General features: G+C 66.0%; 1 protein-coding gene across 1 annotated transcript in view; it reads right to left on the bottom strand.

The window, feature by feature from the left end:
- Positions 1–229: 229 nt before the first annotated feature.
- The window catches only part of PPFIA1 (PTPRF interacting protein alpha 1), a 36,995-nt gene continuing 9,603 nt past the window's right edge, over positions 230–27,621 (bottom strand). Inside the window, exons 2-30 of the mRNA XM_056131642.1 lie at positions 25,964–26,065; positions 25,678–25,842; positions 25,449–25,523; positions 24,991–25,092; positions 24,546–24,767; positions 23,343–23,489; positions 21,709–21,843; positions 20,914–20,997; positions 19,306–19,437; positions 18,477–18,539; positions 17,497–17,576; positions 16,639–16,774; positions 15,542–15,765; positions 14,735–14,963; positions 13,301–13,330; positions 12,108–12,259; positions 11,803–11,975; positions 11,601–11,694; positions 9,588–9,669; positions 9,306–9,506; positions 8,464–8,526; positions 7,991–8,017; positions 4,450–4,625; positions 4,256–4,353; positions 2,908–3,083; positions 2,638–2,706; positions 2,168–2,333; positions 1,000–1,070; positions 230–747 (exon numbers count right to left, since the gene is read on the bottom strand). Of these exons, the coding sequence (XP_055987617.1) occupies positions 1,012–1,070; positions 2,168–2,333; positions 2,638–2,706; positions 2,908–3,083; positions 4,256–4,353; positions 4,450–4,625; positions 7,991–8,017; positions 8,464–8,526; positions 9,306–9,506; positions 9,588–9,669; positions 11,601–11,694; positions 11,803–11,975; positions 12,108–12,259; positions 13,301–13,330; positions 14,735–14,963; positions 15,542–15,765; positions 16,639–16,774; positions 17,497–17,576; positions 18,477–18,539; positions 19,306–19,437; positions 20,914–20,997; positions 21,709–21,843; positions 23,343–23,489; positions 24,546–24,767; positions 24,991–25,092; positions 25,449–25,523; positions 25,678–25,842; positions 25,964–26,065 (3,462 nt within the window). The 3' untranslated portion in view covers positions 230–747; positions 1,000–1,011. The remainder of the gene's footprint in view (positions 748–999; positions 1,071–2,167; positions 2,334–2,637; positions 2,707–2,907; positions 3,084–4,255; positions 4,354–4,449; positions 4,626–7,990; positions 8,018–8,463; positions 8,527–9,305; positions 9,507–9,587; positions 9,670–11,600; positions 11,695–11,802; positions 11,976–12,107; positions 12,260–13,300; positions 13,331–14,734; positions 14,964–15,541; positions 15,766–16,638; positions 16,775–17,496; positions 17,577–18,476; positions 18,540–19,305; positions 19,438–20,913; positions 20,998–21,708; positions 21,844–23,342; positions 23,490–24,545; positions 24,768–24,990; positions 25,093–25,448; positions 25,524–25,677; positions 25,843–25,963; positions 26,066–27,621) is intronic.

Raw genomic sequence — 27,621 nt, 5'->3', positions numbered from 1 at the left:
CCCCGCGTCTGCTGTTATCAGCTTCCTTTTTGGGTTTCTCTTCTTGGGACACATGCAGACGGACGGACTGACACATAGATGGGGAAGGGCGGGGCGGTGGCGTGATTGGTCTTCAGAAGGCAGGGGGCAATCGGGGTCCCCCGCCAGCCAGGCCCTCAGGTGGGAGTTGCCCCCGCCCCGCGTCTGCCGTTATCAGCTGCCCTTTCGGGCTTCTCCTCCTGGCTTCTTCTCGCTGCCGGGTGGGTGCGCCTGCAGCGGCGGCTCAGCTTCTCGCCGAAGGTCTGTGCAGAGAGGCGGGGTTCCCACGGCAACACACCGGGGTCCCCAGGCTGTCACAAATGCAGCCGAGCCCCTTTTTTCTGTCACGGCTGATTGGAACAGTGGTAATTACAGTAGCGGATAATTTACAAAGTCTTCTCTCTGTTTACAGGATTTAGAGATAAGCATCACAGTACATTCGTTTGAAAGCCTCCAATTATTCCGACGGACATGGATCGATTTGAAAAAAATATGTAGATATAGGCTGGATAGCCATGAAAAAATATTCTATAAACGAAGTTGTAAGTGTACATAAATATAAGAAAAATTAAATTCTAAAATATTTTCTCTATGGTAGTCATCAAATCTTCACTAAAAACTCTGTAATAAAATATCTTCAGGTCCATATAACAAGTATTAACAGATGCAAGATTGTTGAATTCCGAAATGTCTTAGTCTTGCATCACCGGTAGAAGTAGTGTGGGTAAACTGCGAAGGAGAAAGGGCGTCAGGCCGCAGGCCAGCCAACGCCCCAGAGGCCGACCCAACGCCCGGGGGAGGGCGGACCCTGACCGGGCCCCAGCGGGGGACAGGCTAGCGGCCGCAGCCCGAGCTGCCCTCCCCTGCCCTCCCCGCAAGACACGAGCAGACGCCACAGGAGAGCGGGCACGGGGGTTCGGGCACGCGGAGACACGGAGCGCGCGAGCACAGAGCAGACGTGGGCCGCCAGCGCCGACTCACCGATCGGCTGCCTCAACAGGAGTAAGTCCTGACGGCAGCAGGGTCCAGCCTCGGCGCGCCCGGCACGCTGCCTGCTCGACAAGCACAGGGGGCGGGCACACACGGCGTGCGGTTAGTCGTGGGCACACGCATGCCCTCACGCACACGCGCACGCCCACACACGGCACACGCACACACTCACACACGTGCGTGCTCACACACACTCGTGCACGTACGCACGCTCACGCCCACGCGCACCCTGGACACTGCAGGAATTGGTCACCGCATGCAGCTCTGCTCCTTAAACTCCCGGGTGACCGGCAGGCGTGGGCGGGTCCCGAGAGCAGGACCCAGCCCGTAGAGGGCGGAGCTGAAGCCTAGCCACTGGGCGCACGGAGCCTGGGGGACAGGGGTCACTGCTCTCCAGAGGGCTGGGGTGGGCAGTGGCCATCTCAGAACAGTGAAGCCTGGCCCGGGCACCCCATGCTGCTTGGCTGAGAAACACGCGGCGTGGCCCAGTGGCGGGGAGACCTGACACCCCAGGCGGTGCCGAGACTGAAGGGAGGAAGGTCGGGGCCCGAGGGAGGGCACGGGCTGGCCACGCGGGGCGGGAGGGGGCAGGGGGCCAGTGGGGCCACTCAGGGCCGTGGCACCAGGCACTGCGGCCCCCAGAGTGGGGTGTGAGGTCCCCAGGGCCCCGGTGTCCGTGCGCAGAGGATGAGAAAGCAGGGCGCAGGCCGAGGCCGCGGACACAGGCTGGCGAGGGCTCGTGCTAACAGCCGCGGCCTGGCCTTGGGGCTGTGTCGGGGCACGGGCCCAGCTGAGGCCCCTCCCCTGGTTGTCAGGGCACAAAGCCCCTCGAGACACGGGTCCCTCCCACAGGTGTCCAGGGCTTCTCAGCCAGCAGACCAGCATGTGGACAGCGGCACAGAGACCACTGGCGGGCGGGGAGGGACGGGGCCCAGGCTCCATGGGAGGCCCTTCCTCAGGCCCGAGTGTGCAGAGCGGGTGAGCAGGAGACGCGACATCCACAGACGAGGGTGGACAGGAAGCGGGACAGCCACGCGAGGACAGGTGTTAGGGTCTCGAGGACAGCTCACGACACACTGGGGGGGCCGGGCGGACAGGGCCGAGCTGCCCCCGACAGACAGACAGACAGACAGACGTAGGCGCTGCGGCCACCACCTACCATCCAGCTGCATCTTCTTGGGCTGCATGGCAGGAGAGGACAGAGATGGCGCCACCCTAAAGTTAGCAGGGAGGGTCTCCGAGGACCCCACGGCCACGCCCCTCATGTCCTTGGGCCGGAACCTCTTTCTCCACGATGGACCTCTCCGGAAACTCTTCTCCTCCTCCTGGAGGGGCGGCAGAGCAGGGACAGCCTGGGCCGGACAGTCTCCAGCCCCAGCACACACCGCACCCTGGGCCCCGGCCTGGGACGTACTCCCTGCACCCTGCCAGCGAAGGCGCTGGCACTCGTCTGGGCAACCCCCCCCCCAGCACCCGGCTCCCCAGAGAGGAGGGGCCGCCCTGCCAGGTGTCCCCTAGTCTCCGTGGCGCCTCGGAGTGGCGGTTCCCCGATGCTGACACCCTCAGCGTGGCCTGTGCCCACCGGTCAGCCTACCTGAGGCCATCAGAACCCTCGGGCCGAGCACTTACTTCCTCGGACCTCCGGTTGGTCCCCTTGACCAGAAGGTTGTTGAACTCTCTTTCCAGGATTGTGCGGGCCTGAGAGGAAGACGGTCACTCAGCACGGCCGGCCCTGCCCATCTGCCGCTGCCAGGCCTGGGGCCCGGTCAGTGCGGCCAACCCTGCACCTGGCGATCTCTGGGACACGTGCACAAAAGTACGTGGGGCGGGCGAGGGGACCGGCAGAAGGGACAGGGCCAGCCATGTGGACACTCCTCGTTTCCGTGGCCGGGGCCTCACCTGCGTGTTTTGGGTCGGGATCTGTAACAGCAGCGCCAGCGTGTTGAAGTCGAAGCCATCGTCTAAGGCGATGAGGGCGCCGTGGACGCCGCTCTCGGCGAGGTTGTTGGCGTACTCTCGGAGACCGATGGACATGATCCAGCGAATGACCCGCTCGTTGCTCCAGACAAGGACATCTGCGCGTGGACAGACATTACGGGAGGCTCAGGGGTGTGTGTGTGTGCGCATGCTTGTGTGTTACGGGAGGCTCGGGTGAGTGCGTGCATGTGTGCGTGTGTGCGTGTGTGTGTGAGAAAAACGGGAGGCTCAGGGAGGTGTGTGTGCGTGTGTGCAGAGCAAGTCCAGGAGTTAGACATTACGGGAGGCTCGGGTGCATGTGAGTGTGTGTATATTACAGGAAGGTCGTATGTGTGTGTGTCAGTCCAGGACGGCCGAACAAGTCCAGGACGGCCCCCCGAAGCCTGCGCCCGACCCTTCCCCCAGGCAGCCCCCACTGCTGGCCACAGAGCACTGTCCAGGCCTTCAACTGTATGCAAGTGTCCCTCTGAAACCCAGTGTGATGACTCAGAGCAATGAGGCGGGTGCAAGTGAGGACGACTCGGGGGCATGAGGACCCCGGAGAGCCGGGCTGCCCCTGTGCGGGCGTCCCAGGCACTGCCCTGTGCCGGCACCCTCAGCTCAGCCTGGTTCCGGGCACCCTGGGGCAGGCAGGGCTGAGCCATGGGCAGGGCCAAGGCCCGCTCCCCGCACCATCTTCCCTCCAGCCCCGCGGCCTCATTTCAGAGAGAGACAAACACAGATGCTCGGCGGCATTCACGAAAAGCGATGACCGATCAAATTCGGCCTGCGAGTGATCGACACCACTCGGTGAAATGTATCAGGATGACTTTCACTTCCTAGTTATTTTCAAGGTGATTATCACTAGTACTGGATCTCGGAACAAGCCCAGCGCGCTGCTTAGAGCAGAAACGGGACAGAGGCCGCTTCCCGCGGCTGCCTCGGCTCCCGGGAGGGCTCGGTGTGGCCGGATTACCTCAGCTCACCGTCTCCGTTTCCTTTTTCGGTCTGGGGACCACGCCTGGGCGCCCAGCCGTGCAGCCCCTTGCCCACCCCGCTGTATACTTGTAGCTGAGTTTCTTCCCACGGAGACAGAAGTGCCGGCCACCGAGCCACAGCGGGGCGGGAAAGTTCTGGAGCACAGGCTCCACCACCTTGAGAGCAGCCGCTGGCCCCCTGGGACGAGGCCCCCACATCCGTCTGACTTAGGCCTCCGAAACTCACTCAGAGGCTACGGGGCCCCCCGGGGAGATGGACACGCGCCCCCTCCCCCCAGGGACACTGCACTGGCCTTTGACTTCATTCTGGCTCTCCTCTCGCCTCCGTTCCAGCTCTCTCCGGTCATAGTTCAGCCTCCGGAGACACATGATCGCGCACTGGAAGCTGGTTCTGCGGCAGGCAGGAAGCGCAGGGCGTCAGGGGCGGCCACCGCGGGCAAGCCCCGGGTCCCCGTGGCGTGGAGTGGCGCGGCGCGGCCCCGCTCACCGGTGGGCGCTGTCCACCATCTTCAGCTGGCCCCGCAGGTCTTTCTTGGTCAGGTGGTCCAACATGCGGGCGTCCACCAGGCACTCCATGAAGTAGCTGCGGTACTGGGGGAGCCCCAGGCTGGGCAGCCACTCGTTGCCAATCCACTCGTGGTTCATGTCCCCATAGGCCAGGGTCTGCATGCAAGGACACACGGTCGGCCCCGGGGAGACCGCGGGGAGGCCCCAGGGCCCAGCCTCGGCGGAAGGGAGTGACCCGACGGGAGCGCGCGGTCACCCAATCTCCGAACCTCGCCGCCTCGTACATCGGTCGGTGACACCTCTTGGGTTGTTCTCTGGAGCCCACCCAACGGCATTCGGGGACCACGCGGGATGGGGGCAGCCGCTCACAAGGCAAGTGCCTCACCCGCCCAAGCACTGCTCTGAGTGGCCCCCGGCACGGGACTGACGGAGCTCAGAGCGGCAAAGAATGACCATGACTCAGGAACAAGTCTGAAGGGGCGTCCCGCCTGCGGGCCAGGGGCAGGCCTGGAGCTGCAGTTCTACTTTATCTAAGTATATTTAAATGTGACTGTTCGTATTCGCTTCTTTTTTGTATCAGCAAACTTCCCATTTTCCGTGAGGAAACACCGCAGATTCACAAGGTTGACAGAAGCCAAAGAAACAACCATTTCCAAAGGAGAGAACAGTCGGCACCCCCTTCAGGCGGGGGCAAGCCCTGCAATTCGGGCCTCCGTCCCAGGGCAGCTCCGAACCCTGGGAACAGTCACTGTTCAGGTTGTGGACAAAGACACTCTCTTAGTAAGCGAAGAATCTCCCTACACACCCAGACAACCTCAAAAAGAACCCACGAGACGGACAGCAGACGGGAGCAGGAACCAGTGGAACAGCGCGGCCAAGGGCTCGTCTCGTTTAGTGTCTGGGGTCCTGGGCAGCCGTGCTCGGGGGCTGCTCCCTCGTGGTGTGTGGCAGGGAACCCGGCCTGCTGCAGGCAGAGCAGGTGCTAGCCACTGAGCCATCTCTCTGGCCCCCCAGACCACGAAAATAACAGAAAATTTTGAAAAGGGAAAAAAAAAATCCAGTTCTTCAGAAACAGTTTCACAACTCAACAGCCCCTGGCAGAACGCTCGAGGACGGAAAGCCGGAACTGACCACTGGTGCCAAAAGGCGACAGGGATGGCGACAGACAGCGGCCCCCTGGCACGACACGGTGCGTTTCCAGAGAGGCCGCGCAGTGGGGAACACGGAGGGTCTATCCCAGCCCGATCCACACTTGAGTCTCACACTCAATCTCACTCTGAGTCCTACTCGAATCTGTGTGCGGGAGACACCGATCACGGAAGTTTCCCGACAGCCAGGACCTGAGCACGGTCCTGGGCAGGCACCAAGGGCAGGACGACACGAGAGAGGAGGCCGCGGACAGGGACTCTCCAGACAAGGTCGGCAAAGCACGACGACAGAAGACAGGACGCACAAGAATGTCTCTCCTGGGAACTCACCCGGCCGGGGCCTCCACAAACCACCAACCCGGATGCCAACGGGCCGAGAGGGGAAGTGCAGCAGGTGCGGCCGGGGTCCGACTCGGGACATGGATGCGGCCAGGCTCTGCAGGGCCCCTCGCGCTCACTCACGGAAACCTCAGCCACGCGGGAGCCCGGGGACAGGCGCACGGTGCCCGTCGCTCTGAGACGGGGGCCCTGAAGGCCCTGCGCGGGCCTCTGGCCACTCACTGTGCGCTGACCCGCCAGGGAAACAGGAGCCCGGGAGCCGGGAGGAAATTGGAGCTCCGTGGGTGGCCTCGCGGTCTGCATGGACACAGACCTGCAGGCTCTCGGGAGCAAGGGCGTGGAGGAGGCGGCAGAGCCCCGGGCCTGTACAGAAAGGGGTCCCCGAGGCGGCAGCCCGCCCCGCGCCCCCCGGGGACCAAGCTCCCTTCACCATCTGCGTGGGCGTCGGTGCGTGTCCGGGAACGCCCGGGCACACCTGCCTCCCTGCGCACCCTCCCGAGGCCCGCCGGGCCAGCTGGCCGGAAGCAGACGAGTCTCACGGCCGCACCTGGGACGCTCCTCAGGACAGCAGGTGGCAGAGGGACGTGACGGAAGCCGAGCCCTCCCCCTCCTCGCCGCCCACCCGGCCCCGGTCTTGGCAGAGCCTCGGCAGCCTCAAGTCTGGGGCTGGCGGCCACCCCTTCAGTGTCCTCCCTAGGCCTTGCCCCTCCAGTCGCCCTCGCAGGTCCCAGCTCCCGCCGAGGGGGGACTGGCAACCCCGGGGCACCAGCCACCGGTGGCCTCATCCTGCCTGGTGCCTCTGTGGCGGCCAGACCCTAGAAAGCTGCTTTTTCTGGGTTTCACTTTTTTTTTGGGGGGGGGGCTTAGGCCAGGCCATACCTGGCTCTGCACTCAGGATCACCCCTGGTGGGTTCAGGGGCGCAGGCCGACACCCTCCCTGCTGACCTATGCTCCGGCCCCCCCCGACCCTCACGCCTGGCCTCGGGAACAGTGACGGGCCGGGCCCTGACTTCCTCCGCAAGGGCAGAGGGCAGAGGCCGTCCGGGACCAGTCACAGCCACGCTCCCTTCGAACGAGAGGGGGCCACGGGGCTGGCTTCACTCTAGCAGTCCAACTTAAAAAACCCTGCTTCTTCCATCAGCCTGGGCTGTTCTCTTCACTTTGGACCCTCTGGAGGTGCTCAGGGCGGGGTGTGGGCCTGACAGCGCTGGGGATAGACACGGGCCTGAGCTGGCCACCCGCCCCAGCGCTGACCGGCTGTGATGCAGAGGTGCGTGCAGGCCTGTCTGTGCCGCGCTGTCCCTTGGGCTTAGAGACGCAGCCCGGGTCCCAAGTCCCTGTGGGGCCACTGCAGTCGAGTACTGAGAGCGTGTGTGTGTGAGTGTGTGTGTGTATGTGCGTGCGCGCGCGTGCGTGTACGTACTGGATGGGGGGCCTGGAGTGAGTGGGAGCGCCCAGAGCCAGCCCTAAGGGAGCCCCACCTGCAGGACACAGGAAGCGCATCTGAATCTGCTTTTCCCACTGGCAGACCCGTGCCCCAGCCCCAAGGTCGGTTACCCTCAGGGGACTCAAACGCCTCTCTCAGATGCTGCCCACGCCGGAGCCCTACACCCACCGGGGTCACCGCCAGGGGCCAGTGAACTCGCGTGGAAGCAGCAAGTCACGTGGCAATGGGAAAAGGTTCTGAGCATGCAGCGATTAACAAGTGGGTCCCAAAATCGAATGCCCCGGGGCCCTCCTCGGGCAGATTCGCAAGCGGAAGGCGCTTCAGGACGCCCTGGCTGAGCCCCAGGCCGCGGGCAACAAAGCGTTAGTTCAAGTGCAAGCTCTGTGGCGCCATACCAGGAACAACGTTCAAGACTGTCCCAGAGGCGTGCTCTCGGCCCCTCGGCCCCACCCCAGCCGGAGTTAGAAGCGACACCCGACAACGCCCTGAGCGAAGAGTTAGAAAGTCAAGAAAAGGCAATTACGAGTCTCCATCCTCCCAACGCTCTTTGTGGCTGTACATATGAAGGGTTATAGAGAGTCTCCAACCTGAGCCCAGCTTCCCTCCTCATCTTCCTGATGTTACGTGGTCAGGGATGCAAGAGAACACAACTATTAGTATCGGGCGCTGGAGGCGGGGTGAGTGTGCGGGGGGGGGGGGGGGCGCGGGAGCGAGCCCGTCCCGGGGGCCAGGCAGCATGCGGCTCATGCGGCACCCACCCGCCATGCACAGCGCCCCATGCCAAGCCCGTCGCGCCCCTCAGCGCCCCCAGCACCCCCCAGCCTCCCAGGGCGTCCGGCTCCCACGTCTGACAGCTGCCCCCCGCGCTGCGTCCCGGGGGTACGGGGGTCGGGGGCGCCACAGGGCCGAGCAGGGACCCTACTTCACACATTAGCTCAGCTGGTACCGAGGACACACTTATGGGGCAAGTCAGCCGACAGGGACAGTCTCGGTTTTAACCAAGGCCCGCAGTGGTGGACGGGCGGGCGGGAGAAGCGGGCGAGCCGGGGCCGGCACTGACCGTGTGAGGCGTGGCTGCGAGCGTTTCCATCTCTTCGTGTGTTAACCAGACATTTCCCGTGCTCTGGGGAGACCCAGTGACCAAGCACGTCCAGGGAAGCAGGGACAAAGAGGACAGGCGGCAGAAGCGTGAGCCTTGGGCCGTGGAGTGGCACAGGGCTGGGCACCCCACCTCCACGCACACGCGCACACGTACACACACGCATCCACACAGGTACACACACGAGGACGCCTCCGACGGAGTCCTGCGGCCCGGAGTGCCTGCACGGCAGTGCCCAGCCCCAGTGCTCCTGAGCCCGGGCCTCAGTGCAGAGCAGGGAGCGCTGTGCCCCTGGAGACCCTCGCGTGCGCCCAGGAGGGCAGCGGGGACAGTGGGCGGGCGGCGCTGTCCCTGGGATTCTCACCTGTGGGCGGGCCAGGACATCACTCCTGCCGGGCGGGTGCCCGCCACGCGTGAGCCCCCGGTCCCGGCCCTACGCGGCTGCCCTGACTGAGACTTCTAGAAAGCCCCCCAGCCCTGCCCCCGAGTGGGGAACGGGGAGCAGGCGCAGAGCAGGGGGAGGACGCCGGGACTCAGGGGACGCGGCAGGGGAGGGGGTCGTGGCGCTCAGCGAGGACCGCCCCAGCCCAGGCCTCGGCCCCGGGACCAGCCGCACAGGCCCGGGGGCTGGGGGACTCAGGGAGCGACGAGACCCTCCGCGAGGCCTCCCCGTGTGTCCCTGGGCGCACGGCACCGCCAGCCGCCCGCGCGGGACTCCCCGATTCCCACACTGCAGAGCGGACGCAGCCCGTGAGGGGGCCCCTGCCCCGGTGCCCGCGGGGGTGGCGGCGGGCGGGCCCTACCGTCCTGGAGGTCGGCGGGGCGGAGGGGCTGGTCAGCGACATGATCTCCTGGATGGCCAGGCGCAGCTTCAGCCGGTGCAGCGGGTTGCTGATGCCGATCTCACGCTGGATCTCCGTGTCCGACAGGGCCGACATGATGGCGCCGCTCTTCACGTTGGCACGGCAGGCCGCCACGTACCACGCCGGCATCCCCACCCAGAGCTGCGGGGAGACGAGAGGCTCAGGGCCCGGGCCGGGGCGGGCGGGGGGTGGGCGGGGGTCCCGGCCGGCGGCAGCACGTACCTCCAGCCACACCACCACGGTGGGCCCGTCCCACTGCGCGAAGGGCAGCCCCTGCCTGCGGGCCTCCTCCAACAGCTGGTGCCTGCGGACAGACGCGTGGTCGGTCAGCGTCCCCAGGGCCCGGGGGCACCCCCATCCGGCTGCCTCGCAGGGGCTCCCCAGCCCTGGCTCGTGGCAGGGAAGAGGACGGCACCCCGGAGACACCCCGCCCACCCGCCGCCCTTTCTGTTCTGCCCGAGGAGCCCGGCTGGGGCAGCGCCGGACCCTCTGGACGGCCACGCGCTCGCACAGCGACGCCCGCCTCTGCGGCAGGAGCCCCGGGCCCACCGGCACGGTCCGACCGCCTCGCTGTGGGTGGAGCACAGAGACGGCCCCGGCTCAGGGTCCAGAAAGACTCCGAATGACCACAGGACTCCGGGACTGCCCTCAGTGTGGGAGTGCCCACCCAGTAAGGGTCGTGGCCGGGGACCACACCCACCAGTGCTCAGGGGTCACGCCTGGTGGAGTTTTGGGTGCGGGAAGTCAAACCCAGACTGGCGACACGCAAGGCCAGGCCCTCACCCACCGGGCTCTCTGTCCAGCCCTGGAGGGAGGGGAGGTCAGTGCCGAGAGCCCCGGCTGGGGGCCCAGTCTGCCCCGGGGCTGCTGGGTTCCCTGCGCTGCGGAGAACCAGGAGCTAAGCTCTCTCTCGGCCTTTGCCAGGCAACACAGTTTCCTTCTTCACTTTGGGACTCTGCCTGGCGGCGCCAGGGGTCAAACCTGGGACCCTGAGCAGACCCCGGTCCTCGGAGCATCTCCCAGGCCGCGTCTGGACACTGACTGCTACAAACGGGATCCGCTGCCCGCGTCCGCCAAAACCACCGCCTCGCTGGACGCCCACGTGCCCCGCTGGCCCTCCTGTCCGGCCACGGGGTGACTGAGAGGGTCAGGCCAGTGCGATGCGCAGGGGCCACTCCCAGGCCGCCGGAACCGCACCTGCACCTCCTCCTGCTCCCAGTGACCACTCCCGGCAGGGCCAGTGCTCACCCCAGCCAGGGAGAGCGGTGACGGGGCAGGAGTGGTCAGTTGCGGGGTCAGCTCGGGGCCCGGACCCCCTCCTCCAGCCCAGCCCAGATGGGAGATCTCTGGGTAAGTCAGACTTAATGAAAAGAAAACACTTCTGCAAGAAGTGCACTTGGACTCTCCCGACGCCAGGAGTCCCAGCTGGGTGCCAGCATTTTTCTGGCTAGCTTGAACCTTTTTCCACAGTTACAAGGAAAGCGCTTCTCTTAGAGTCGACTTTTATCGCGGGGTCAGGGCCGAGACAGAAATCACCCACCGAGGTCACGGGAACCCTCTGCACTCGGGCCTTTTTCCTCACTAACTTCCCGGGACATTCCAAAACCCACGCACACAGCCGGCAAGCACGAGGAGACGCCTGGCTGCCCGGCTCTGTCACGGGCCCGGCCTGGGGAAGGCAGCTGAGCTCAGGCACAGCCGCCCACGCACATGGCCCCGGGCTGGAGCCACAGCACAGCGGGGAGGGCACCGGCCTTGCAGGCGGCCGACTCGGGTTCGATCCCGGCGTCCCCTAGGGTCCCCCGAGCCCCACCAGGAGCACGTCCTGAGCATGGCTGAGTCTGGCTCCCTCTGGCGGCTGCGGCTCTGGGTTGGTTACGAGCACGACGGCCCCCTGCACCGTTTCGGGAGGGGCAGCTCCTCCCCGCTCGGGACTGCCAGCAAGCACGCAGCCGCCAGTGACCACGCCCGGCCGCGCGCCAAGGCTGCTCTCGGCGCCCACGCGCCACCCTCCCGGCTCCCACTCTGCCTGGGCACGGGCAGTCACGCACAGCCGGGCCGGGTCCCACGGACCCAGGGAGGCGCTGCACCACAGCACAAAAGGGTGGGCGCCAGGGGCCGAGTCGGACTGGCCGTGCCCGGGTGTGACCCCCTGCCTCGCCGCACCACCGTCCGGTCAGCGAGTGCCGCGGTCCTCAGACACCCACCAGGAGAAAATCGAGCAGGAAAACTTACTTTTTCTGGAGTTTGCGATTCTTTTCTGCCTGTCCTCCAAATCTGCCGAGCGCTAAGGCCTCCGGAGATAAATTTTCCGTCTCTACGGCGCCAGCTACAGGGAAGCGGGCGGCCCCCAAACGAAGAGCAAAGAAGAGTCGGTCAGGCCCGGCCCCCACCACGTCCGGGGACCCCCTGCCCTGCCGGCGCGGCCAGGCCCCACCTTGTCCCGCGGACTCCCTGCCGGCGTGGCCGGGCCGGCCCTTCTCCTTCTTGCCGAACAGGCGGCCGATAGAGGACTTGATGCCCTTCTTCTTGGGGGCCTTGTGCAGCGAGTCCTGGCTGCTGTTGCTGCTGCTGGGATTGCTCACGGGGCCGTCCTGGGAGCCTGTAGAGCTGCGGACACGGGGGTCTCACAGGCGCCCAGGGCTCCCCTCCCCCCGGGGCACGCCCCCGACCCCCACCCAGGCCCCCTCTCAGAGGCTCTCCAGAGCGGGGTGGAGGCTCCCGGCCGGTCCCGGCACTCACTTGCGCAGCTCCTGCAGCTCCTCGTGGCTGACTGTGAGCACCGCGCCTCTGTGCAGTCGGTCGGGGCGCGGGGCGCGCGGGGAGGGCGGGGGCGAGGTTTCACATTTTATGGTCGTCTTGTCATCCAGGACCTCATCCCGAGGGGCTGGCGGCTGCGGGGCAGAGAGAAGCGTCAGGCGGATGGGGCCGGGGCCGTCTCATGGCACACGCCGGCACGGCATGTCTGATAGGCTATGTACGGTCCCCGGAAGCTCCCCGGTGAGGCTGGCTCCGGCCCCCACTGCTCAGCGCCACCCTCCCGCGGGCTTGGCCCGGGTTCCCGGCGACCGTCTGCAGGAAGACTCAGAGGACCCGGGTGACAGTGTGCGGGGTTCCAGGGAGAGGGTCTCTGCTGCCGGGGACCCTGCTTGCGAGCATGGGTGGGAAGGGCCCCACTGCAGACCACGGGGCTGGGCACATGCGGGGGGCCAGAACCGAGCAGACCCTTCGGGCCATTGCCCACGACCCCACCTCACAGCAGGGGGGGGCCGGTCACCGAGACCAGACCCTGGACTGAGCCTGCCGGTAAGAACAGCATGAGGGCACAGGATGCCGGCCGCAGCCTTGCCGTCGGGTGTGTGTGGGGGGGGGAGGCCCGGCACCACAGCTAACAAGCTGCTTCCTTCGGGGGTGCAGGGGTGCACCTGGCCCCAAGGGGACGCAGAGCTTGTTGGGAGCGCGCCTGACCCCAAGGGGAGGCAGGGATTGTCGGGAGCGCGCCTGACCCAGTGGAGACACAGAGCCTGCCGGAGGGCGCCTGCCCCCATGGGGACGCAGAGCAGCGGGGGAGGGGCAGGGGCCCCGCAGACCCGAGCGCAGGGGAGGAAGAGGCAGCTCCAGAGACCCCCAGGCTGGGGGTGGGTCAGCAGCGGTGCCCCAGGCCTCTCTGCTGACCAAGACGCTCCCCTCCTGGCGTGACCGTATCAGGCGCGGGCGACACCGGCCCACAGGCACCCGGGTCCCGTGTGTGCCGCGAACTCGGGTCGTGAAAAAGGGTCTATCCAGAGGCGCGACTGCAGCTCCGCTCCGGCTGCGTCCGGCACAGCCCCACGGGCACCCAGACGCCCGCCCCCGCTCACGGCCAGACAAGCGCCGGCCACACACGCGCCAGGACAGGCCCTCGGGGTCCCGCGGGGGGCGAGTGGAGAGTTTACCTTTCTACGGTGCTTCCGTAGGTCGCTAGGCTGACGGCGTGCAAGGAAAGGAGAGAAGCCGGGTTTACGCACACGTGGCAGTTAGAAACCCGAGGGCCAGACAGGCAGAGGCGTGAGCAAGAGGACAATTCGGGGAGTGTCACCAGAGCACCAGTCCCCGGGACCAAGGGCGGACGCGGAGGACACTGAAAGGTGACTGGGGGTCGGGGCTAAGGCGGCGTCTCCGGCCCCTCGGCACAGTCTGCTCTGTTCCCCGCTGGCTGAGACGCAACCACCAGCCTCACCCGGAAACGGTCCCGGGAAACCCTTCCTAGGACCGGACTGGAAAGCTGCCCCAGAGGAACGAAACTGTTTCTGGAGATTCCGTGAGACAAGGACGACGGGGGCAGGGGGCCAGCACACGACTGGCTGGAGCGGCCTGCAGCCCCGCCCAAACGCCCCTCGAGAGCCTGCCTGGCTGAGCGCATCGGGGGCTGGCCGGCGGGGGTGCCGTCTAGTCCGTGCTTCTTGGGCCACACCTGGCGGTACTCAGGCTCCGTGCTCAGGAGTTACTCCTGGTGGGGCTTGGGGGACCGAGCCCGGGTGGGCTGTGTGCAGACAGCGGAGTCTATTTCCGCACGCCACTTCGAACGGGAACCGAGACCTTGACTGATCGGAACGTGGGCCCAGAGGGAGGGAAGAGCGCCCTGGAAGGACACTCGCAGCCGCCACTAGGGCCGCGCCCTCCCCACAGTGACGCCGGGCGACAGAGAAGGCTAGCACGTTGGACCCATGACCCGACTGGCAGCTCTCCAGCGCGGCCCCAGAAGGCCCCCTTGTCGCAGGGCAGCGAGCAGGGCGTTCGCCTCGGACGTGCCCGACCCAGGCTGGCCCTCCGGCTCCACTTAGGCTCCCCGGTGCCTCGCCCATGGGGCAGCCCCCGCAAAGCAGACGAGGAAAGGTCGATGACGAACTTCCTTGTCACTCCCTGGGCCGGGCTGAATGACCGAACGGCAGCTGGAATTCAAGTTCCTGACACCCCCAGCGTGACCGCCACAGCATGCGTGTGTGTGTTCACATGTACGTGTGCGCATGTGTGTTTGTGTACGTGCAGGCACACACGCTGGAGACGGCACAGGCACTCACCGGCACGTGCTGCCTGCGTGTTCGTGTGCACGTTTGCGTGCATGTTCCCATGTGTTCACACACGTTTGTGTGTGTTTACTCATGCGTGCTTTTGCTTGTGCACACGTTTATGCTCACGTGTTCATGTATGTTTTTGTGCGTGCGTGCACTTGTTTGCATATGCGCATGTTCACACACACATGCCAGCACTCACCAGCACTTGCACGTATGTCTGCGTGCATGTTTGCATGTATCTGCACGTGTGTTCGTGTGTGTGCATGTTCACGTGTGTGTGTACGCACGCGCCAGCGGCCAGCGGTGGGCACTCACCAGGGTCATGATGCTGAGCCTGTCCACCTCGCAGGCCGGGCTGTGTGGGATCCGCCGGGGCGTGGAGCGGCCGCTGTTGGGCGGGGAGGACCCGGCCACGGAGGCAGGGTGGGGCGGGATGGAGCTCATGGACCTGTAACGGCCGAGGTTGTCCAGGCTCCCGCTGCCCACGCGGCTCTCAATCTCCTCGGCCCGCTGCTCCGTGCTCTCCTTCTCCTCCTGTATCAACCTAAAACCGCAGACGGGGCATCCCTCCATCAGCGGACACGAAAGCAGTTCTAGAAACTTCTGCACGTGCGGGCCAGGTGCAGAAATGTCAAAGCACGCGCCTGGCCTGGCAGACACCCGGCGGGGTCTGCGTGGACACACCCCAATCCCTCAGGCTGCAGCCCTGAAGGTCCCAGACCTGGTGACGAAGCATCAGAGCTCCACACAGGACGCCCGAGAGGCTGAGATCTGTCAACTCAGGCCGGGCAAGGGCTGGCCCGGGACAGGCCAAGTGCGGCCCTGGGGGCCCAGCCCAGCGGGAGCACTCAGACTCACGGCCAAGAACCAGGGTGTGGGTCACGGTGCCACAGGAAATGCCTGCGGGCCTTCGGGACGCCCAGGCTGGTCTCGGGCCCTGGGCTGTGGCGGGCAGGCCTGGGGGGCAGGCACGGCACCCCGCCACTCGCAGGCCCAGCACTGAGTGCCAAGGGCCCTGCGCCTGCACCGGCATCTCCTCCTGGTCCCCCGGGATGGCGCTGCCCTCGAGCTGGCCCCTCGTCACCTCCTGCCCCTGTGCCAGCCCCTGGCCCCGACAGGCACCTGATCTCTTGGTTGATGGCGTCTAGCTGCTCCTGCAGCATGATGGCCAGCGTCTGGGCGTCAGCCTGCCCGCTGGGCGACAGCAGTGCCGCGGAGCTGAGGAGCGTGTCTCTGTTGTCCTCTCCGTTGGACACGTCCATGTCACTCTCAAAGGCCTGGGCCACGTTCGCCAGGACACTCGCCTGCTGGGCCCGCTCCCAGTCCTGTTCGTTCAGCGTCTGCACCTAAGGGAGGGGCCAGGTCAGCGAGGGTGGGGGGCACGGGGCGCACGACAGACCTGGGCCGATCCCTGGCACTCTGGGTGGACCCCAGAACCTGCCAGGAGTAAGCCCTGACCCGCCAGTGTGACCCCCCAAAGTAAACTAAACTCAAAGACGGGGCAGAGCAGCACAGGCTGGCTCCTGGAAGGGAGCGGGGGGGCAGGGAGCCTCCCAGGGACCTCCTGCAGCCCCTCCCCAAGTCCTCGCCCCCCACCCGGACCCCCAGGGGTGGCCCAGCCCCCCACAGCTGCCATGCCCTCTCAGCCAAGCCCTGCCACCCGGCTTCTCCTGGGTCCTGCAGCCAGACCCAACTGCCCCCGACACTCCGGCTCTGAGAGGCCTCTGCGGGCCAGGGGTGCCCACAGCCTCGCAGCCCTCCCGCCGCTCAAGCCCTGAGGCCCCCGCTCTCACCCCCCGGCCCAGCTGCCGCCGCCTGTGGAGGCTTCCGTCCTCCCCACCGCCACCTCCCACTGGCAATGCTTGGTGAGCAGGGCAGGCCGTGCCCAGAAATGCCCAGGGTGGGGTGTTCCAAGGCCCCCCGGCCTGGGTTCCCAGCTGGTCCCCAAGAAGAGAGGTGACTGGGAGCTGCCCGGCTGTCACGTGGCCAAGTACAAGGACGCGAAGAGACCCCGTCCAGGCGCTCGCGGGTGGGGGACCCTGGATCTGCCCAACCCCAAACGCAGGCCCTGAGCACGCGCACAGAAGAGCAGCAGAGGGAAGGGAGGGCTGCATGTGTGCACACACGCACGCACACACACACACACACACACACACACTTAACTGCAACTCAGGGCAAGGGCAGTGGGGGGGCGACAGGGGCGGGGCAGGGGCCCTTGCCTTTGAAGGCTCGTCCCGCAGGGCTGCCAGTCGGCCCTTCTGGGGCCGCCGCAACACGGCGCCGCTGCTGTAGGTGTCTGCAGGGCCGTCTGCCATGGGCAGCCGAAAGTCAGGAACGCTGCCCAGGTGTGGTCGGCTGCAACGGGAGAGAGAAGGTTACCTGGCGGACGCGGAGGGATGCAGAGCAAGGCCTGGCCGGGCCCCTGCTCGGGTCCCCCACGACAGCAGCCTGCTGGCAGCCTGGAGCCCCAAAAGGCCAGAGCAGCCCCCAATCCCCACGTGACCCAGGGAGTGGACAGCAGCCCTCCTGGCCAGCCCAGCCCGGTCTCCCTAGGCATGCCCCCATCTGTTTCGGTAATTTCCACCGTGTGCATCTCATGGCCCCCCACACCCTACAATCGCAGGCTGAGGCTGGGGAGGCGGACGTGCTGTGAGCCCAGAGCTCCACATGCAGCTGCACAGAGCACAGCAGACGATGCCTGCACGTGTGTGTGTGTGTGTGTGTGTGTGTGTGTGTGTGTGTTTACGTGCGTGCGGGCACACGAGCACGGAGTGCTCAATGACAGAGACCAGTGCGGATCCCGCGGGCCTCAAGGGCCCGGAGCAGGGGACACAGCACCTCTGCGGTCTCACGGGCCACGGCAGGGTCCACTCCCCCAGCGGGCACTGTGCTGCCCCATCCTAACTCATCCATTCTGGGCGCGGCCCACAGCCACTCGGGCCTCCCCCTGCCCAGAGTCCAGACACGAGCCCGGTTTCCCCACGTGTCCTCAGCCCTGGCCTCCCGTCCCCACAGCTGCCAACACCGCCAGGCTCTCTGGAGTCCTGATGAGCCCAGACCCCTGGGCCGGGCCGCACCCGTGGTGGAGGGAAGCGCTTCGGAGCCGCGTCTGCTCCAGCTCGGTCTGGAGGGTCTCCACGCTGAGCAGCAGCTGGTCCTGCAGCAACGACACGGGCGCCGCGTCACCCCGGGCGAGTGCCCGACGCCGGGCCCTGAGGACAGCGGACCCGGGACAGGGAAAGTGACGTCCTCACGCGGGGATCCCGGGTAGAGGCACCAAGGCATGAAGAGCAACGGGCCGGGGGCGCACACACGCTCACACACACGTGCCACTTGGGGGTCCCAGGGCGTCCCTGTCCTGTCTTACGCCTGCTCGTCTCTCTCGCTCACTCAACTACCCCCACACCAATCAACCGTCCGGAAGGTGCCGGCAACAGCCTGGGATGGCCCTGACCGTCGGGGGCCGCGCCCCAAGATTCCCAGGATGAGAGCAACAGGAAGTGGTCGTGAATCTGCTTTGGTTTTGGGTCACACCCAGGGATACTCAGGGGTCGCTCCTGGCTCTGCACTCAGGAATCACTCCCGGTGATGCTTGGGGGACCCTGTGGGATGTCAGGGGCTGAACCCGGGTCGGCCGTGTGCGATGCAAACACCCTCCCCCACTGGGCTGTCTCTCCAGCCCCCCAACCCGTTCTTTTGTATATCAATTACATAAGAAAGTAAGGTTTGGAGTGAAGCAACGTTGAATTTGACCTTTTGGTTCTAGGTTTGGGGCCACACCCAGCAGTGCTCAGGGCTGACTCCTGGCTCTGCACTCGGGGGACCCTCCGGGGTGCCGGGGCCGGCCCCGGGTGGGCTGCGTGAAAAGCGAGCCCCTCCCTGCCATGCCTCTGCTCCGGCCCCGTTCGTGTCTTTGGATGCTCAGAGCAGTCTGTGCCTCCCTCTGCTGGGGTCGCTGTCCCCGGCAGCTCCCGGTGGCCAGGCGCCCCCACCCAAGCAGCTCACAGCGACACGGAGGGGGCACTGGCACGCGGCTGACCGCGGCGGACTCAAGTACCTTCTCGTGCTGCGTTTCTTCCAATTGTTTTTTCACACATTCCACTTCTCGCAATAGAGAATTCTGAAAGAGACAGAACAGCCTCATCAGCGGCCTGGGACACGCCGGCTAAGGGGAATGTTCCGGTTCCAGGAAGCAGAGCGAGGTGGGGGCATGCGGGTGAAGGCGGGCACGCAGGGTCCCAAGGACCCGCACAGCCATCAGTCCGTGTGACCCAAGCTTATTTCCCATCAGCTTTCTTTTTTCCTGTGGGTGGGTTGGGGGCTACACCCAGCATTCAGCCCTGGGCTGTCCCTCTAGCCCTGTGGCTATTTAGTGTCTGTTTTGTCTTCAGGCCACTGGCTGCTCAGGGAGCCCCTAGGCAGTGCTGGGGGGGCCATCTGTGCTAGCTCCAGCTGATACCAGGGGTTGGTCTGGGAGCTGCCCTCGGCCGCAGGGCACCCCCGACGTCACCACGTCTGAGCACTCCCAGAGCAGGGTCTGAGCACGCCAGGGCGCGGCCAGGCAGGAGCAGCCCCGTGGGAGCCGTGTGCAAAGACGACGGTGTCTCCCTCCTCCTGGGGTCACACCTGGCGGCGCTTCAAGGACCCTGAAGTGGCAGGATGGAGTCGGCACTGGGAGGCCCGTGCACGACAGCCTTCCCCGGCCCCAGCCTCCAAGAGCGCGAGGAGGACATCTGGGAGTGTCCTCAGGCGGACGAAAGCCTCGCGGACCCTCGGGGCAGGAACCAGCCTCCAGTGAGGCGCCCCTGGTGCTGCCCACTCAGCGTCGGGCTCAGGCCTGACCCCCACAGGCCCCGGGACCCTGACGGCAGCCGCTCCGGCCCTACCTTCTCCTCCAGAGAGGCCATCCGCTCCTTCAGGTGCAGCTGCAGCCTCTCATTGGACTCGGACAGCAGCCTGTCCACGGTGTCCGACAGGCGCTTGTTATGCTCTTCGTTCATTTTCTCCCTCTGCCTGGCCTGACGGGGGAGAAACACAACTCACAGCCGTCAGGGAAAGAGGGGCGCGGACGCCCGGGCCCCCGCCCGCAGCGCCCCGGCACACGGCCCCGCACGGCAGCCCGGGGACCGCTTCTCAGCGCCGCGCACGTGACACCCGGACATCTCCGCAGGCCAGAGCTGACCCGTGGCCGGCGGGCGCTGGCCAGGGCCCGGCCTCAGGCGTCTCAGGAATGTCTGCACCCGCCAGGGAGGGAGTCGGCAGACGCAGGAAGGAATCTGGCGCAGGGGGACGGACTCGTAGGAGGAATCTGGCCAGAGGCACGGGCTTATGGAAGGGATCTGGACTCCAGAAGAAATCTGGACTCCGAGAAGGTAATCTGCACTTGTAGAAGGGATCTGGACTTAAAGGAATCCGGACTCATAGAAGGAATCTGGCGCAGAGCGACGGACCTATCTAGGTGCTGCAAGAATTTCGGGTGTGTCAACAAGAAGCCTGGCTCTGCGTTCAGTGGCGGAGACTGATGCCAGCTACGAAGCAAGGTACAATTTTACTCTGGAAACGAAGTCGCAGCGGCTTATTCTGGTGTGTGTGACCTTTGTGAAAAGGAAGCTCGTGTAAAAATGGTCACGTGTGATCACCTCAGGGGGTTTTATCACGTAGCGGTTTGGGGGTTGGAGGGGGCCACCTCTGGCAATGCTCAGGGCTGACTCCTGGCCCTTGCTCGGGGAACGCCATGCGGCGCCAGGGGTTAAGCCGGGGTCAGCCGCTTCCTTCGCCCCAGTCCTAGCTCTCGGGCCCTTCTTGTCTGGCTCTGAGGCGGGGACTGGCGGGCCGCGCTTGGGGTGCTGAGGGGCCGCGGGGGTGGGGGTGGGGGTGGGGTAAACCCTCACCACTCAGAGTCCTGGCTCCCGCCCCAAAGTAATTTTAAAGTGCAAGATCGCAAAGCCACCGGGCGGTCACGTTAACTGAACTCCCCTCAATTTCCTACTGGAAACTGCTTGTGTTCCCAGTCCCGAGCCGAAGGGGTCCCCGGCGCCACCTGAGCTGGATGGCACTGCCCAGGGGCCCAGGTGGAGCTGGCCCCTTCTCGAAGGTCCTCGTAAAGACACCACATGGCGCTTGGCGACCCCTCCCGGAGACCCAGCAGCCCACACGGCGACCGTGCCAATCGTCGGGAGCGTCTGAAGCCCAACAGGCGGGTTCTGAACGGATCAAGGCCACATCTTCAGCGCCCCCCACCCCGGTACCTCTTCTGCAAGCCAGGAAGTGCACCCCAAAGGCGAGGCCGGGAGGCAGGGCCAGGACTCATGCTAGCGGCCAGGTCTGGACGGCCGGGGCTGGACTGATGTCACGGGCAGGCCGCCAGCCCGGCCCGGCTGCGGGCCACCCTTCCCTGGCTGTTATGCACCCACCGGGGCCCTGCGCTCTCCGGGAAGAGACCGAGCGCGATCCAACAGCCGGCGACCCAAGCGGCCCCCCGCCCGGACACGCACCCGCTGCAGCTCCTGGTTCTTCTCCTCCAGCTGCGCCTCCATCTGCCGCAGCCGCTCCTCGATGTTCCCATGCCTCTCCTCCGCCTGCCGAGAGCGCAGCGTGAGCGGCCCGCGGCAGCCCCGAGCGGCGCAGGCTCCCCGGACGCGGGCGGGGCGGGCAGCAAGCGCCGGGCGCGACGCCCGCCTCTACCTTCCTAAGCTGGGCGGTCAGGGCCAGCAGCTCAGCGTCCTGAGCGGCAGCGCTTCCCGAAGACAAAGCGTCAGACTACAAGGCCGCCGAGGGACGGGAGAGGTGGCAGGGGAGAAGAGAGACGCGGACGTGAGGCGCAGACGACGAGGGAGAGAGAGGAGGCGCCGGCCGGCGCGGCCCTGCGTGGACGGCCCCGCCCGCACGGCGAGGCAGCTCCCGACACGGCAGGGCGCGGGGGTCCCGCCCGGGGCACGCGGAGGCGCCGCTCGCTGCAGGCGCCGGGCAGCGAGGAGGGAGCGCTCGTGGCACCAACGACCGGGTCGCGGAACCGTTTCGTCCTTGCTGCTGGATGTCGGCGTCACAGAGAGCCCGGCCCCTCCGGTTTGGAAGGCCGGCTGCCCACGCCGCGCCCCCCACAGGCCGGCTGGAGCCCACGAAGCAATGACAGAGCTTGTACGGCACGCACACGGAGACAGAGCAGCGGGGCACAGGGCACAGAGAGGACAGGCGCAGAGTGCAGGGACCGAGAGGCCAGGGGACACGGGGACAGGGGCGTGGAGGGAGGCCTTCCGGCCCCGGGCGGCGACACCAGCGACAGGCCATACCTTGGAGAGCGCGGCCACCCGCTGCGCCAGCTCGGCCTCCACCTCGGGCAGCGTCTCGGCCTTCCGCAGCGTCTGCTGCAGCTTCTGCTCGGCCAGCTCTAGGCGCTCCTGCAGCTGCCGGTTCTTGTCCTCGGTCTAGAGAGACCCACAAAGCCCACAATAGCCACGGCGACGCAAACTGATCCTCCGGCCAGCGCAGCCACTCCCGGGCATCCCCGGAGCACACCAGGCTCTGGCGCCACGGCCAGCGGCAGGTGGCACTCCGAGCCCACCAGGAGTGGTCTCTGAGCACTGAGTCGGCCCTGAGCACTGTCAGCTGCAGCCCCCAAACTAGAACCCGTCGGAGATGCCGTCACAGGGCGCGGGGAGCCCAGACCAAATTCTCGGGAGCCAGCAGGCACTGCCCGCCCGGGCGTCCGCAGACCTGGCAAGGACAGCCGAGAAACGCCAGGCCCGGGCCGAGCGGCAGGGCAGCGCAGAGGCACCAGCCCTGTACACAGCTGACCGGGATTCGATCCCCGAGTACCGCTGGGTGTCAACTCCAAAACAGACAAAAACCATCCCAAAAAAAAGAAGAAAAAGGAAAACTTGATCACGGGAGCACAGCCGCTGAAAGAGCGCGCCCCGTTTTAGATCCGCTTTCCCAGAAGCAAAAGGGAGCGAATCTGCAGGCAGCAGAGGGGACGGACTCAGGCAGGGAAACGTCCACTCCAGGCCAGGACGATGCCCGAAGGGCTGCGGAGCCCAGGACACCGGAGCCCAAGGTTCAGGCCCTGCCTGGTCCCCTGGGACTGCGGGGTGCGGCCTCCAGCAGGGCCAGGACAGCCCCCGGAGCTGCCGCGCGCCCAGACCCAACAGGAGAGCAGCTGGCGCGTCCCTCCTGACGCCCGTATCCACAGGTACAGACCTGCTGCTCCAACGCCCCGGAGAGACTCCATCAGCGTCATACGCGCTGCCTAGTCTCTGAGAGCATCGTGGTAACTACCCTGTGACCTGTGCAGTAGCTCACACCAGCTGCCACTCTGGGGGCCACGGCGGGCGGCGGTGCCTGAGAACCGGGCGACAGGGCAGAGCCAGGCTGACGGGGCACAAGGAGGCCAGGCCCAGCTGCCGCCTGCTTGCTGCGGACCAACTCCCCCCGAGACCTGAGACGCTCTCCGGGCAGCTGGCTCTGCCCTCCCTGCCCCCGCCGGCTCTCACGGGGCTCCGCGTCTTCACCAAGAGCTTTTCGTTTTTTTTGTTTGTTTTGCTTTTTTGGGTCACACCCGTCGATGCACAGGGATTACTCCTGGTTCTGCACTCAGGAGTCACTCCTGGCGGGGCTCAGGGGACCATCTGGGACGCTGGGAATCGAACCGTGGTCGGCTGCGTGCAAGGCAAACGCCCTACCCGCCGTGCTCTCTCTCCAGCCCCACCGCGAGCTTTTCCAAGCCGCCACTGGCACCCGGCCGGGCTCCAGCCAGCCGCGAGGGAGCGCCGCCCGCCTCTGCTCCCTCAGAAAACGGCCGCGAGCCGCCGGCCCAGGAGCCGCGCTCCGCCAAGGGGCCGCGGGGAAGTCGAGGCCTGGCAGGTGGGATTTCACGGGAGGACACTGAGACCTGCCGCCCCCCACACACACGGGAAGGGCCGCCCACCTGCCGCTGCAAGGAATCCTTGGTCGCGATCTCGTTCTCCAGCTTGTCGTTGAGGTCGTGCACGGAGGTGGCCTCCCGCTGGGCCGCGAGGTAGCGCTTCTCCAGAGTGGTGATTCTCTCCTCCATGTCCTCCTTCTGGGCCATGGCCTGCGGTGGGCGCCACAGGACAGAGCGCACCGGTCAGAGGGCGTGCGGCTGCCGGGAGGCCCACGGGGAGTCCCGCCCCAGCCACGCGTGTCCGTGAGCCTGTCTTCACGCCATGCCCAAGATCTAGAGTTTTTTCCTAAATTTTTCCTTCCGGTTTGGGGGCCACACCTGACCGTGCTCAGGCCTCAGTCCTGGCTCCGGGCTCAGGGGACCCGGGAGAGGCTGGGAATCAAACCCAGGTGGCGGGGGCGCAGCCAGCACCCTCCCCGCGGTTCCACCTCTCCGGCAGCACCTCGAGAGCGCCTTTATGGTAAAACACGTGAGGAAGCGACATGGCCCCGAAAGAGAATCCCAAACCTGCGTCTTAAGTCTGCTGCACAAGGCATCTATTGCTCACCGCCAAAGATGACACTACTAGATACCAAAGACATGCCAATCTTTTTTTTTTTTTTGCTTTTTGGGTCACACCCGGCGATGCACAGGGGTTCCTCCTGGCTCTGCACTCAGAATTACTCCTGGCGGTGCTCAGGGGACCATATGGGATGCTGGGAATCGAACCCGGTTTGGCCACGTGCAAGGCAAATGCCCTACCCGCTGTGCTATCGTTCCAGCCCCAACGCATTTTTTTCTTTTTGGGTCACACCTGGCGATACACAGGGGTTACTCCTTGCGGTGCTCAGGGGACCCTGTGGGATGCTGGGAATCGAACCCGGGTCGGCCGCGTGCAAGGCAAACGCCCTCCCCGCTGTGCCATCGCTCCAGCCCCAACACGCCCATCTTTCAGCCCTGAACGCTTCCGTCATGTACAGACTGGGGCTGAGGGAGAGCACGGCGGCAAGGCGAACGGCCCCGCACGGCGTGGGACGCCTCCGTCCCACCAGGACTGACCCCGGGCAGCTGTGCGTAGCTCCCAGACCAAGATACTCAAGTGATAAAAATAAAATCCCCCCAACTGTGAAAGGTTCTCCCGCAAAGGGTGGTCTTGCTGGGGTGGGGGGGGGTGCGTGCGTGCCGCGTGGGAGCACTGTACGGGAGTCCACCCCGTGTCCAGCTCACCTCGCGCACGTCCCGCTGCAGCTTGCTGTTCATCTCCTCCGACTTGATGAGGTCCTTCCTGGCCGTGTCCAGGTCCTCCTCCAGCTCGACCACGTGGCTCGAGAGGGCGGTCAGGCGCTCCTTCATCTGGGTCTGCTCCTGCGCCTGCTTGTCCACGATGTCCTGCAGCTCCAGGACCCTGGCCAGGTCCTCCTCAGGGCCCAGGGAGCCGCCAGAGGAGCGCTGTGGGCAGAGGGGGCCGCCACGTGGCAGGAGGAACCAAAGACCCCCCGGGGGCACAAATGCCCAATGACTGGGCACCACCCCCCGCCGCTCAGAGCCGGGCCAGGGAAGCCTACAGGCCCTTGGCAGTCCGCAGACAGACCGACAGACAGAGCGACCGCAGGCACACGGCCAGGTCCCTCGCTGGGCAGGTGATGGAGACGAGGACAGAGCCTGAACTTACCTTTCCGTTGGTGCTTGGCGCTTTTTCTTCTTCGTGGTTGAGTTCAAGCACCCCATCGGTCACTGGTTTTTTCTGATTATTCTGTTCTTTCAGAATCACTAACTAAATGAAATAAGCAAAAAAAAAAAAGCGAGAATAAACAAAGGAGGGAAACAACGAAGCCCCTCTGGGAAACCTTCCTAGAACCGAGGACAGCGTGCGACAGAAACAAACAGCGGGTAGGGCCTTTGCCTTGCACACGGCCAACCCGGGTTCGATTCCCAGCATCCCGTATGAGCGCTGCCAGGGGTGATTCCTGAGTGCAGAACCAAGAGTAACCCCTGTGCATCGCCAGGTGTGACCCAAAAAGAAAAAAAAAGAAAGAAACAGCGCTGTGCCCGCACATGGCCTGAGCCCACAAACACAGCTTCTCTCCGGATGCCCTGACGGTGGACGAGCCGGCCCAGAAACTCACTCACCTTTTTGTGCGTGGATTCTAGCTCGTCCTCAAGCAAGCTACACCTTTCCAGGGCGAGCCGCAGTCGCTCACGCACCTGCCGGCACAGGGTGATGATTGGGCGAGGGCACCCAGGTGGGTGGTGGTCATTGGGTCAGGCCCCAGGGTGATCGGGTGAGCCCCCCCTCCCCCGGGTGATGAGCGGGTGAGGCCCCTCCCGTGGGAGCCCGGCCTGAGGCAGGGCTAGTGACCTTCTCATCCAGGGCCTTGTGGTGTTCGAACAAGGACTTGAGTGCCTTGAGGACCTCCACCTCGCTGGACACGCCGGCCGGCGACTGCGCCTGCCTCTTGACCACCGTCATCCGCAGCGAGCGCTCGTGCCGGGACACCAGGCACTCCAGGTGCTCGAGGAGCAGCTGGAGAGACAAAAGGCCGTGAGAGGCAAGGCCGCAGCACTGACTGTTCACGCCCGAGCGAAGCCCAGTCGCGTCCGCACAGAGGGCAAGCGGGGTCCCACAGCGAGGCCCGCGGACGCACCCTGGTGTTGTTCCTCTCGGCCTTCAGCTCGGCGACCTCCTCCTCCCGCTCGTGGAGCTGCTCCCGGCACACACTGAGCGCCCTGTTGAGGGCCGTGAACTCCTGGGAGACAAGAGCGAGGGCGAGTGAGCGGGCAGCCGCCAGGGCCAAGACGGGCGAGGCCGGCCGGCCACCGGGACTGTTCCCAACACCAGGGAACGACGGCTGGTGCCCGGGAGGATGGGCAAGAGGCCACGGTGCCTGGCCCCGCTCGCCTCTGGACAGGGCTCGGTGCAGGCTCCTCCCAGGGGGTTGGGGGGGGGGTCCTCGGGAAAGGGCCCCCGAAGAAGCTTCTCTGCAGCGAGCACAAACGCGGGGAGGGGTCGGGGGGGGGGGGTAGGAAAGAAAGCTCCACACCAGGGCACGGGTGCTGAGACCACACTGCCGAGGCACCAGGGTCCCCCTGGAGAACTGCCGGGTGAGCACTCGGCCTGGGGCGGCCCGGCCCGTGCCGCGTTTCAAAAAGGAACTTGCCCCATTCCAATGTTCCCACCCCGTCCCACCGTCCTTCGCTACCAGGCCAACCCACGTGCCTTTCACATCATGGGATACAGATACATACACACACACACACACACACACACACACACGCACTGAGTCTGGCAGGGCCGAGCTCGAAGCAGCGGCTGCTGCTGAGGGAAGACCCCAGGGCGGTTCTGAACTCATGACCCGGTGCTTTAAGTGGGAGCCCCGGTCACTGCAGGGTCCCTGCCAAGGGCCAGGCTGTGACGCACACGTGCATGACTGAGGCCACGGGCTCATCTGGACCACAGCCCTGTCCTGTGTCAAGCACTGCTGGGCACAGCCCTGCCTGGCGGCCAAGGGTACCACAAGCCCAAGGAGCCCAGGGTGTGTGCAGACCCGGACCCACCTGAGATCAGCCACTGAGAGAGGGCAGCGGGCGCTGTGGCGTGCAGGGGACACACCCACCCTGCCCAGGGGCTCCTCCTGGCAGTGCACAAGGGACCACACGGGGTACCGGACTCAAACCTGGCTTGGCCGCGTGCAAGGCAGACGCCCTGCTGCATGGACGCTCCAGCCCCGCGTCGTGCCCCTGTCAAAGCCTGAGACCCAGTGGGGCACCTGAAAGTCCCCTCAGGGTGGTCTCCTGAATCTGAACCCCAAAAGACAGCAGCCCGTTAACAGGTACCCCAGCCCTGGCCACACTGCTGCTCCGCCCTCTCTGGGGCCTGCACGCTGGCCGGCTCTGCTCTGCACCCCTCACCCACAGCCGCCCTCGGCCCCCAATACAAACAGAAAACCACGAGCAACGCCCCCCACCCGGGTGGAAGCGAGCAGCTCTGGGGAGGGCGGCACAGGCAGGGAGCCGACCTGACGGCAGGCCAGCCCAGGGCGGCTCGGACAAGACCCATTTCCGGGCCCCGTCCGGCCCTGCGCCCCCGGCCGCGGGCAGCCCTCGGGCCCACACGCGCACACAGGCCCGGGCAGGGCGGGGCGGCGAGGGCAGAGGGCGCTTGGGTCCTGGGCGGCTGGGCCCGCGGCCGTGGGAAAGGCGGGCGGGCACCAGCCCAGACACACAGCGGGCCGCGCCCCTGCCCCCACAGACCCGCTCGGGAACGTCTGGAGAAGGACGGGAAGGAGGGAACCGCGGGGGCCAG

This window comes from Sorex fumeus, unplaced genomic scaffold (assembly GCF_029834395.1).
Source record: "Sorex fumeus unplaced genomic scaffold, SorFum_2.1 ptg000093l, whole genome shotgun sequence".
NCBI classification, from domain to species: domain Eukaryota; kingdom Metazoa; phylum Chordata; class Mammalia; order Eulipotyphla; family Soricidae; genus Sorex; species Sorex fumeus.
Note: the sequence above shows the minus strand (reverse complement) of the source record. Positions and strands in the feature narration are given on the sequence as shown.